This window comes from Hibiscus syriacus, unplaced genomic scaffold (assembly GCF_006381635.1).
Source record: "Hibiscus syriacus cultivar Baekdansim isolate YM2019G1 unplaced genomic scaffold, ASM638163v2 tig00002655_pilon, whole genome shotgun sequence".
Classification (NCBI taxonomy): domain Eukaryota; kingdom Viridiplantae; phylum Streptophyta; class Magnoliopsida; order Malvales; family Malvaceae; genus Hibiscus; species Hibiscus syriacus.
Genome location: NW_024061938.1, coordinates 622,310 through 633,476, shown reverse-complemented (window position 1 = coordinate 633,476; position 11,167 = coordinate 622,310). Strand labels below are relative to the sequence as shown.

The 11,167-nt window shown below is 34.3% G+C and overlaps 1 protein-coding gene across 2 annotated transcripts; it reads left to right on the top strand.

The window, feature by feature from the left end:
* The first annotated feature begins 3,384 nt into the window (after positions 1–3,384).
* On the top strand, positions 3,385–6,596 carry LOC120148452 (RNA-binding protein 42-like). Of its 2 annotated transcripts, XM_039161571.1 has the most exons (6): positions 3,385–3,696; positions 4,097–4,274; positions 4,377–4,474; positions 5,774–5,870; positions 5,981–6,066; positions 6,346–6,596. In XM_039161571.1, the coding sequence occupies exons 1-6, from the start codon at positions 3,469–3,471 to the stop codon at positions 6,397–6,399; spliced, it is 741 nt and encodes a 246-aa protein (XP_039017502.1). In that variant the 5' UTR covers positions 3,385–3,468; the 3' UTR covers positions 6,400–6,596. The 2 variants fall into 2 exon arrangements, with proteins under 2 accessions (XP_039017502.1, XP_039017508.1); XM_039161577.1 differs by lacking the exons at positions 5,981–6,066; positions 6,346–6,596 and adding an exon at positions 4,570–4,614 and having other exon boundaries at positions 5,774–5,871.
* The last annotated feature ends 4,571 nt before the right edge of the window (positions 6,597–11,167 follow it).

The following is an 11,167-nucleotide window of genomic DNA, read 5'->3' as shown; positions in this document are numbered from 1 at the left end:
ATCAATTTAATCATAATTTTAATTCAACTAAACAAATTTAATACTAATTAAAAAGTTACATATTCGATAAGAAAGCAGTTACAACCTAAAATATTGCATGAGTAATAAATTTAATTATATTGAGGAACTCATATAACATTGTAGATTGTAATTGATTTTCTCATCAAATATATAACTTATTAAGTTGTAACCATACAACAGTTTAAGTTGATAATCATTAAACTATTATAAAAATCTCATCAAACATCTCAAACTTAACCGCCTTTTTTTAATATTTATTTTAAGTGACAATCATTTAAAATATATATTATAAAAACACTTCGAATCGATTTTAAGTGAACAATCAGCTTATCTCAGTAGTTAAAAGAATTATTGTTGATATTAGAGGTCATAGGTTCATGCTTCGATAATTTTTTTATGGTACAGATATCATGCCCAAGTATCGATATCTCTACATAATATAATATAATATCAAATTAAACTTTAAAATTTTTAAAAATCGAACATAAATTTAAAGTATCGATACATCTCATATAATATCGTTATTGTTTTAAAGTTTGATATTTTAAAAGTTAAATTAAATAATTTGAGTATCGACTGATATCTTTGAACAAATGAAGATTATTAAAAAAATACCTTTGAAAATATAAACGTGTTCCTAAATATTATATATTTTTTCTAGCTCTCGGTTCCAAGGTTTCGCCTTGACTTATCTGGACCGACCCGCGTCGCACACCTGACTTTGGTGGGTGAGTTTCCTAACATGGAATTTCTACATATACAATGACTCGAACTCGAGAATTTACTTAAGCGATATCAAGCTGCTTACCTTTTTTTTTTTTAGGAAAATGAATTTCATATATTAACCGTAAATGGCATCATCTAATACATCATTTGTAATACAAGCCGGTTTGTCAAAATCAAACTCTAAAGACTGATGACAAGTAAAAGCCAGTTCGGCAAGTGTGTGAGCTACTCTATTTGCTATATGTGACGCATAAAGGACCTGGATTTCGGGGTATTGTGCCAATATAGAGTGGGCTTCCTGTAGGTTTACCCCAACCAGAGACATATCCACCCCGGGGTTGGTCAGACGATTCACTATAGATATGGTGCAAAAAAGGCTTGTGCTTCAGCCATTTCGGCAGTTTGAACCCCTACTAAAGTTCGAGCTACTCCAGCATAAACCAATCTGTGGTTGCCTCTCGCTACCACCCCTATTGTTGCTGTTCCAGTTGAACCCCAAAAGCACCGTCTACATTAATTTTCATAACAGATTACATGGGCTTTTTTCATAGAGCAGATCGATTCAGTGGCACCTGTAGGTCATCTCTCCCATGTGCCAGCTTAAATTCATAGCTAAGAATCCTAGCATGATCGACCACTAATCTCGCTGGGACCAATTGTTCTTCGTGTACCCATTTGTTTCTCCTATTCCATAAATTCCAGAGTAAGACCATCATGAAGGTGAAACTTTGAAGATCCAAAACTTGCAATGCGTTTTCCAGCAATTTTTTACAAGTGCTTTGAGTTCCATTAGCGACTTGCTGATCAATTGCTCCATACTCAACCTCCTTAGCCTTTGTGCAGTCTCGAAGAGCATGTAACGCACTTTCTCTTTCTTGAGTACACATCTTGTAGGATCCATCATCAAGGCTGGCAGCAACTAATTTATGGCCAATGGGTAAGGCATCATGGCATATTCTCCATCCAAATAATCTGATTTTTGCTAGTGTATGTAACTTTGCTAACGCCTTCCAAACCTTTGAAGTATCTCTCTCGATGTTGTTGTGCTATAGAAGCCAATTATAACCTGATTTTGTTGAGTAAGTCCCCGAGGAGTGGTGCTCCCAAATCGACTCATCTTCATTGATTGGTGAAATAGGGCATGCTAAAATTCTTAGCGCGTCCTCTGGTTGAAAGACTTGGAGTACTTGCCTTTCGTTCCAAGAGGGAATTCCTGGTAACATAAATTCCCCACATTTAGTTGGGTTTGTCGGATTATCGATATAGGCACCAGATAACTCCACACAATGTGTGTCGCCCCATCTGTTGTCATGCATACGAGTAGTGCTATCGGTGCCAATCCTCCAAAAGTACCCTGCTTTCAAAAAATTATTTGCTTTATGAATGCAAGACCAGCCGAATGAAGGTCTGTCTCTTAACTTTGCTTCCATGATATTACCATTACGAAAATAGCGAGCTGATAATACTTTGTAGCAAAGAGTCCCCTGGTTGTGCATTAACCTCCAAACTTGTTTCCTAAGTGATGCCACATTAAACAGTTTGAGATCTTTAAATCCTAGGTCACCATCTCTTTCCATGCTACATGTGCCCAACCTCTCTCGTTCGCTTTTCCCGACCACCAGTAGCTTCTCATTGTAGCTGCCATAGAGTCAATTAAACCATCGGGAAGCAAGTAGCAAGTCATGGCATAAGTAGGTAATGCTTGTGCCACTGTTTTTATCAGTACCTCTTGTCCCCCATACGATAGAAGATTTTTTGTCGATCCCCGCACTCTTTGATCCACAGGGTCTCTTAGGTAACCAAGGGCATTTGTCTTGTTTTTTCCCACTATCAAAGGCAAGCCAAGGTATAAACCAATATCTTGCTCTTCGCGGAATCCCAAAGCACCAGTGATCAAACTCTTGTTGTGGTCGCTTGTGCTGTTGCTAAAGAAAATCTGGGATTTATTCAAATTCACTTTTTGCCCCGATGAATTCTCGTAAATTTCAAGCATCTCTTTCAGTCTACGAGCCTCACTTTCTGAGTTCATTATGAACAAGAGACTGTCGTCCGGATATAATAGGTGCTTCACTCTTGGTCCATTTCGGCTAGCTCTCACCCCCTAATACGACCAGCTCGCTTCTCTGCCAATGGTAATGCCGAAAGACCCTACGTGCACATTAAGAAAAGGTAAGGAGACAAGGGATCCCCTTGACGTAACCCTCTCCCCGGCCTAAAAAAAACTGAAATTTGACCATTAATACGTATGCAATAAGAAACCGAAGAAATGCATTTCATCGTAAGATTGTTCCATATATCGTCAAACCCCATTTTCAACATAATATCATTAAAAAAATTTCATTCAACACGATCATAAGCTTTTTCCATATCTAATTTAATAGTTGCACCTTTATTCGGCCCATTTTTTTTATCCTTTTAAGTAATGAAATATCTCATGAGCTACCAATATGTTATCCGAAATGAGGCGCCCATTTAATATGCTCACGTGACTAATTATGTCAAAAATTTCTAAATAATTTTGAAAAGAAATATGCTTTTGGGCTTTTCCTTCTTCACCGCAGTACGACAGCGTTTAAGGACAGGCTGGCCCTCCTGAAACTGAAAGGCAAAAGAAACTTCATTAAATAGTCGTCCCAGATCCCCCAAATCATTCCCTCTTCAGAATCATCGTTCTACCCCAAATTTGTTCCCTTCTAAAACCCTAAATCCCCAATTTCAGCAATGTCGATTCCTCCCTCTTCCGCCACAAATCCTTCTTCTTCATCCTCGTCTCAATTCACCTACCAAACGACGACGAATCCGCCGTATTTTCCTTTGCCGTTTCATCTCCAGCAACAGGCCCAACCCTACGCCGCCGCTTCTCAGTCCGTTACGGCCGCCCCAGCCGCTGCCTACCCTGCCGCCGTCGCTCCCGTACCTGGCGTATATTCTCTCCCTCAATACCAACAGGTCAGCAGAGCAATAAACTAGAAATATAATTTCAGTTTTTATTTGGAATTTGGGATTCATGGAATTTACGAGTTGTTTTGGGTTTAAATTGTTTCAAGAAAAAATTGTTAGCTTGGAAATTTTCTGGGCCATGTTATTGAGAATTGAATTCAAAATTCAAACAAGAACAATAAGTTGCATTGGATTGGCGGAATAAAGAGTTGAAAATTGAACAAAGAATTTGAGTTTTTAGTTCAAATTTTTTATCATTATTGCTAGTTTTATTTTTTATTAATTGCTAATTTATTGTTCTTTATATGTATTTTGGATGAAGTGCCCCCCGAAACCCTATTTTTATTTTAAAGCGGTGAGTCTGAATACATTATTCACCTGTGTAATAAATTGTAGTATATTTGGACAGGCCCAACAGTTATTTCAAAGAGATGCTCAAATAGTTACCCCCGAAGCACTAGAGAGTGTAAAGGCTGCTCTTGCAAGCAGTGAAATTGAACACAAAGCAGAAACTAAAAAGAAAGCAATCCCACGGAAAGCTGCTGGTCAGTCATGGGAGGATCCAACGCTTGCAGAGTGGCCAGAAAGTATGAACTATCAACTGTCATATTCATTTATCCCACAATTCTCTTTGTTTGTTTACAAGTTTTTTCCCTTCCGAATGTGCTATTTCTGTTGTTAATATGCAGATGACTTTCGCTTATTTTGTGGTGATCTTGGTAATGAGGTGAATGATGATGTTCTTTCAAAAGCTTTTGCACGTTTTCCATCATTTAACATGGCTAGAGTAAGCTTTCTAATTACTTGATTCTTTTTTAAAATTTTCCTTTTTATTAGCATTGTTTACCCCATGTCTATCAACTCTTCGCATTTGCTGTTCAGATTTTTGTATGAAGTGCACAGAGCAGTTATTTGTTTGAGTCTAAGGTAGGTTTGCCTTGAACCTGCATGTCTGCAAATTAATAGAATAATCCATTTTATTTCATTAGAATTCTTTGATCCTGTCAAAATTATAGACATCGATATTAGATGTTGACTGCTGGATTATGACTTACAGGGTTTGAGTAAGGTCAATTTGACCTGACTTATGGAGTAGGCAGTAGATTGAGTCATAGCAAGCTGAATAGATTTTTGAACTAGTCTGAATAGATTGGGTTAAGAATTTAGATAGCTGTCCTGGTGTTTTCCTTCATCTAGTCAAAGATATTGTTGCCATGATAAGAGTTTTGGAAGGAGCTATCAGATGGGTTGACAGAATGGCAAACATAGAAGCTGATAGCTTAGCTAAGGCTGGTATTGGGTAGTTATTGTTTGTTGGGTTGGGATATTGTTTAATTGAGTGAAAGATGTGTTCTTTGGTGTGTTTCGGGTTGTTTTTGTAAGGGGCTTCTTTGTTTTAAACATTATGTAATCTTTTACTTATTAATGAATTATGAGGCACTCTTTTTCTCCTTCCGCTGATTATGGAACACCAATTGGTGTTCTGTTAATCATGAAGGGGGTTTTAAACGAGGCCTTAACTTCCTATCAAAAAAAAAGTTTGATGCCCACCTCCTGTCTAGCCTTAAATGGGGGAAACGAGAAGTGCATGGTTTTCCCTTTATCTGTTAATTTTTATTGTAGGCGTTGAACTTGAGATAACCTTACACTTTTTTGTCTGTGAACTACTATCCCATATCCCAACAATGTTTAAAACCCTTGTGCTTTCACTGGTCCTCTGACTCAAACATTGTGGCACATTTGAGAAGCCTCAGTGTTGCCTATGCATTGTTGTCTTAATCATGCCAAGAAGAATGGTAAGATACATATTTGTGAGTATGCTCATTTTGAGTTGACTAGTTTTTGGCACACAAACACTGATGATTTTAACTTTATTTTTGGGTTTATTTTGTTTGATAACTACATTACCTTGCGGTATATTGTTTCTTGTGTTTCTATTTAAGGGCATGGCATGCCTTTTATCATGCTTGTGGTTGACCTGTTGGGGTGCCATTTTTGTGCTTAAGAAAATCAGTGAGGGATTCATGATTTCCTAAAAACAATTTGATATCTGAGGTATTTATATGATATATTATCTTCCTTCCAGGTTGTTAGAGACAAACGGACCGGCAAAACAAAGGGCTACGGATTTGTTAGCTTTGCTAACCTCTCTGACCTTGCAGCCGCACTTAAAGAAATGAATGGTGGGCAGTATTATAATCATAGCCAAATCTGAATTACTTTTTTTGGCTTCCTTGATGATTATATATGTTTGTACCCTAAGAGTGTACACTTTTCTGATAATGTGTTGCAGGTAAATATGTTGGAAATCGACCAATCAAGCTTCGTAAGAGTAATTGGAAGGAGAGGATAGATCAAGAAGCCCTTGTAAGACAAAAGGTACATATACACTTCCACTCGTTTCTTTCAAGCTTTTTCCCCAAACCTTTTGTGCCATTTTTATTGGCATAATGACAAAAAATACACCTAACGTGGCTAAAGTAACTACTTAGTCAATCGTTAATGACATTTTTACCCTAAAATGAAATATTGAGGGTCAAAATGCTAAAAAATAATAGGGGTAAAAATGACTATTTAGTCAAACATTAGGGGGCTATTTTGGTATTATGCCTTTATTATTCTAACTTTGGGTATCTGTTTTGATAAATTCATTGGCAGAACCATTATCAGAAAAAGCCAAAGCCACAAAAGAAAGGGATATTACACAAGTGAGCAGCTCTGATAAAACTTTCGGCCTTGCTTTTCTTGTATCAGAACGACCCACCAGTTGAGCCTGTTTGACCTGACTGCACCATTGGTAGTCAAGTATGTGTTGCTACTTAACAATTCTATTGTTAAAATCTGGTAGTTGTAGAGTATTGTGAAACTTTATTTTAATAGAATCCAGCATTCAAACACAAAAATCAAAACGCTTGTGTTTGTGTGTTTCTTCAGCAAATTTCATCTTCGAACAAATAATAAAATTCAATCGTTAATAAACAAAAGCGCAGAGAAATAGCAGATTTAAGTAGAATTTTAAGTAGAAGAGTAGAAAAATAGAGAATAATAAAGAATGTCTCGTTGTTGTTTTTTTATTCACTTAAAATGCATATTTGTAGTATAGCATATTAGTGTTGTGTAATTTTTTATATCAGATATTATTCGATCTAAAATTTTGAATATCCGGAGATTTTTATCATTGTATTTGATCAAAAAAATTGAATATCTAATTTTTCAGATCAAATATTCGGATATCCATATCTGAACATGAAAGTTAATTTGAGAAAGGTTTTAGGGTAAATTATGCTATTGACTACTTAACTTTTGTTATCTTTCACTTTAATCATCAATCTAATTTTCATTTTTAAACTTTACTTCCAGGAAAATTTATAGCTGAGAAATTTGAAGTCTGTCATTAGTGTTGTTTAGGGTTGTTTAGGATTATTTTCTGTTTCTCTGTTTCTGTTTGGGGTGCTTTTTAGGCTGTATCTTATGTAATTTCTTATGTTGAATAAATTCCTAAGACACTCTTTTTCTCCTTCGGCTGATTAAGGAGCTTCTTTATAAGCTTCATTAATCAAGAAGAGGGTTTTTAATGAGGTCTGAAATTCTTATAAAAAAAATCTGTCATCCAAGCATATTCAAAGAAATTAAGAGTCTTCACAGGGAAGAAAGTGGCTTTAACTATGGTTTTAGTCCCCTTATTATGATAAATCTCGAAATTAAATTCCTCTATTTTAATTTCGAAAAAAATAATGTTTTTATTGCATAATGTCACGAGGTAACGAGTTTCAAAAAATATATATTTTTATTAAAATTTATCACTTCGAGGTAAAAAGTTATAAAAAAATATTTTTTATTAAAACTTATCACCTCGATATGACGAGTTTTATGTCACCGTAAAAAATATCATAGATCCAAAAATAAATTTTTACTTGCCCTATTAGGCTAAATAAAAAATTCATATACCTTACTAGGCCAATTTTACCTATAATTGACTCTTGAACTCAATTATTTTTGAGAAATGAAATTGTAGGTGTTCAATTGTGCTCAACCTAAAACTATCGATGATAATCGTATTTTATCGATTAAATATATTCTAATAATTTTTTTTCGAATCTAAGAACAATTTTGAGAAATTTTATAGCCTCACTCGATCGAGCACGTTGTTAATAACCTTTCAGAAAGCAATAGTAAATCATGCAGATAACAACTTATATTTTCCATTTACGTGCATGTTAATAACTTTTTATTCCCTTCATGTCCCTTGTTTTCGTGTTAACTGACTGCAAAATTTATCTCATTTATCTTAGTTAAACCGGTTAAGAAAAATTACAATCAAGCCCGTCTAGCTCAGTTGGTAGAGAGCAAAGCTCTTAACGATATTAGGTTCAAGCTCCACGGTGGGCGAATTTTTCAATAATTAGGGGTTTTTCCCAGCATTTTGAGGAAAGGAATAATGTCACCTTTATGCTCTAATGTTTTTAAGTTTATTCAGTTTAGCCATTTTACTTCTCATAATTCTGTTTTCACCCCATCTTATATCTTTTTTATGCATTTTACTCCACAGTGCTAAAAATAAAAAGTTCGTTGACGGTGGTTCATCATCTCACAAGACCCACCAATCAATTTATTGTAAGTAAAAACATCAAGGCTCCCCATGTTTCTCCAAGATTTCCATCACCCTGATATTTTATCAATATTCCTCCCCATTTAAGAACCCTTTGATCATTGGCTTAGTTTACGAGATTTTGATGACTTGAAGGTGAATATAAAAATTAGGCCTCTAATAAAAAGTATCGAAGAAAATGAATTGTAAGAGTAAATAAAAATGAATTAATTTACTACCTTTAACAAATTGTCTAATGAATACATCAACTTTCAAATAGAAAACGTCAAAAAATTATTAAATAATAAAATAAGAATTACATGAAAATTTAAAAAAATATATAATATCATCAATGCTTTTAATTTCGTAACCATAAAGACCAAAACATAAATAAAACACAACATCATGTATGATTTTAAATAATAATAATTAAATGATTAAAACAAAAATTAAGTAATTAGTGGGCGATGAGAGAGATAATTTACTTTTTTAATTATATGTGAAATTCTAAAATTTGGGGTCCTATCCAGGCTTGGGATTCTTTAAAATCAAAGGATAAGATTACTAATATTATGTTTAGAACTCTCATGGCTCAAGCAACTCACCATGTGAACATGAATTTGAAGTTGGTTTTAGTTGTTGTGGTGTATGGACTATTTTATCAATTTTATATGATAGACTTTATATTATTTTTTATAACTATAGCTCTATTTTATCGAATAAAATTAACAATTATCTATATATATATAGTGTCGGGTTGAATTGGATGTGGATTTTACCTTAAAAGGTGATTCGGGTAAAATTATCTTAAACTCCGATCAAATTTTAGATGGAAGATGTATTTTTATCGAGTTAGATTAATCAAACCCCCGATTCAACCTGGTCCATCCTTTGTTCTAATGTTGCACGATGAATTATATGGTACAAACGAAACGACCTCAGTGATAAAGAGAATGTTGATATTCCTTAAGGTCCCGGATTCAAGACCATGAATGTCAAAGGTGTGAAGGTCTAATGTAATATCCCAAATAACGGGTTAGTGACTAAATTGTAAAAATTTAGAATTTGGTGATTAAAGTAGAATAATTAAATAGTTTAAAAACAATTGTTAGTAAATATGAAATGAAATAAAGGACAAACTGGTCATTTGCAAGGAAAATTTATAATTAAGAATTTTGATGGGGTTATATTATAACCCACGTGGGGCTTGAGTAGGAAACAAATGTTTCCAGATCTCTCTCATCTCTTCTTCCTTAATTTCTTATCTTCTTCACTCTTCTCTTCTTCCAAACGTGAAGACCCAAGCTTAAGGTAAGAGTCAGAACCTTGGTCGTTTCTTTGATTTTTAGCTTGGAAGTTGAAGTTTGGATGTTATATAAGCTAAAGGAAAGCTTATATGACATTAAGACAACAAGATAAGTGTTTTAGAGATAGATTTGGAAAATGGGTTTTTAGATGAAATTTTGATATGGATGAGTTTTTGAAGTTAGAATAAGATTTTTGACTTGTCAAGAAGTTAATTAAGGAATATGGAGTGTTAGAATTGGATTTAAAACATGTTGAAAATTGGGTATGATTTTTAGCTTTGAGAATTTGAATGAAGCATGAGAGATTTTAAAGTATTGGAATTGATAGAAGTTAATTAAAATGGTTGTAGTTAAGTTTGGTGGTATGAAAGGAACCTTGTCTGAGAAATTTAGTGAAGAGTTGATGATCTTCGAGTTTGAACAGTAAAATTTTAGATTATGCAAAGGGAATCGATACCCCTTGGGGGGAATCGATACCCCTTGGGGGGAATCGATTCCCCCTAAAAGAAAATGTTGAAGTTTGGTTTATTAAATTAGTTTAAGTTGTTAGTATCAAATTACAAGGGTTAGGCTTCTGATAAATATCTTGAAAATTATGTTTATGTAGATATATAAAACGTAATTCTATTCCGGAACAATCGAAGAGTTAGGATTGAAACAACGAAAGCGAGGCCAAGGTGAGTGCCTATTTTAAGGGTAGTACAATGGAATAAGACTTGTGATAAGTCTAATCCTATGTTGATTTTTATAGAACAATAGTTATGAACATGCATACATGATAATTATTATGATACATGCATAAGGTATATATGCTCATATGATTTGATAAATGATATGTGAATAAATTCGAATGTATATGATATGAATGAGCACATAAACATATGAAATATAAGAATGATGCCCATAGTATACGATATGAGGGCTATAGGTATAGTTGGCATGCCAAGAGTCGAGGGTTTCATAGGTCCTTCGGGACAACTCATAGGTCCTTCGGGACATATTCACATGTCCTTCGGGACAAATTTCATATGCCACTCATTGGGACTTATACGAGCTGTGGTGACAGCAATAGTGCACAACCTCAATGTACTCGAATACCTTGAGTTCTCAGTAATGTACATGGGCTTATAGAATGTTATCAAAGGTAATTGCATTATTATTGTTATATGTTATATCATTGAATGGATAGATCACATGTTCATATTTATAAGGAATACATCATCATTATATTTATATACCTCACTAAGTCTATGACTTAGCGTGTAAGTGATTTACACGTAGGTACAGAAAAGTAAGAAGATCGATCTTAAGAGCAGCAACGCATCATACCATCATTAGGGGATCAGATCAGAAGTAAACAACAAAGTATGTATTTTATTTGTATAAAGTATGTTGGCATGTAATAAGTTGTTAGATACGAACACTCTGATCGACTTTTCTAATGTTTTTAAATGTAATTATGTAAGTGTATAATAATGAACGGATGAATTTTTACGAATTTTATGTACATTTTTACGGAAGTACTGTAGCAGTACTGTAGCAGGGGAATCGATTAGGGAATCGATTCCCTATTTGTAAACTGGAA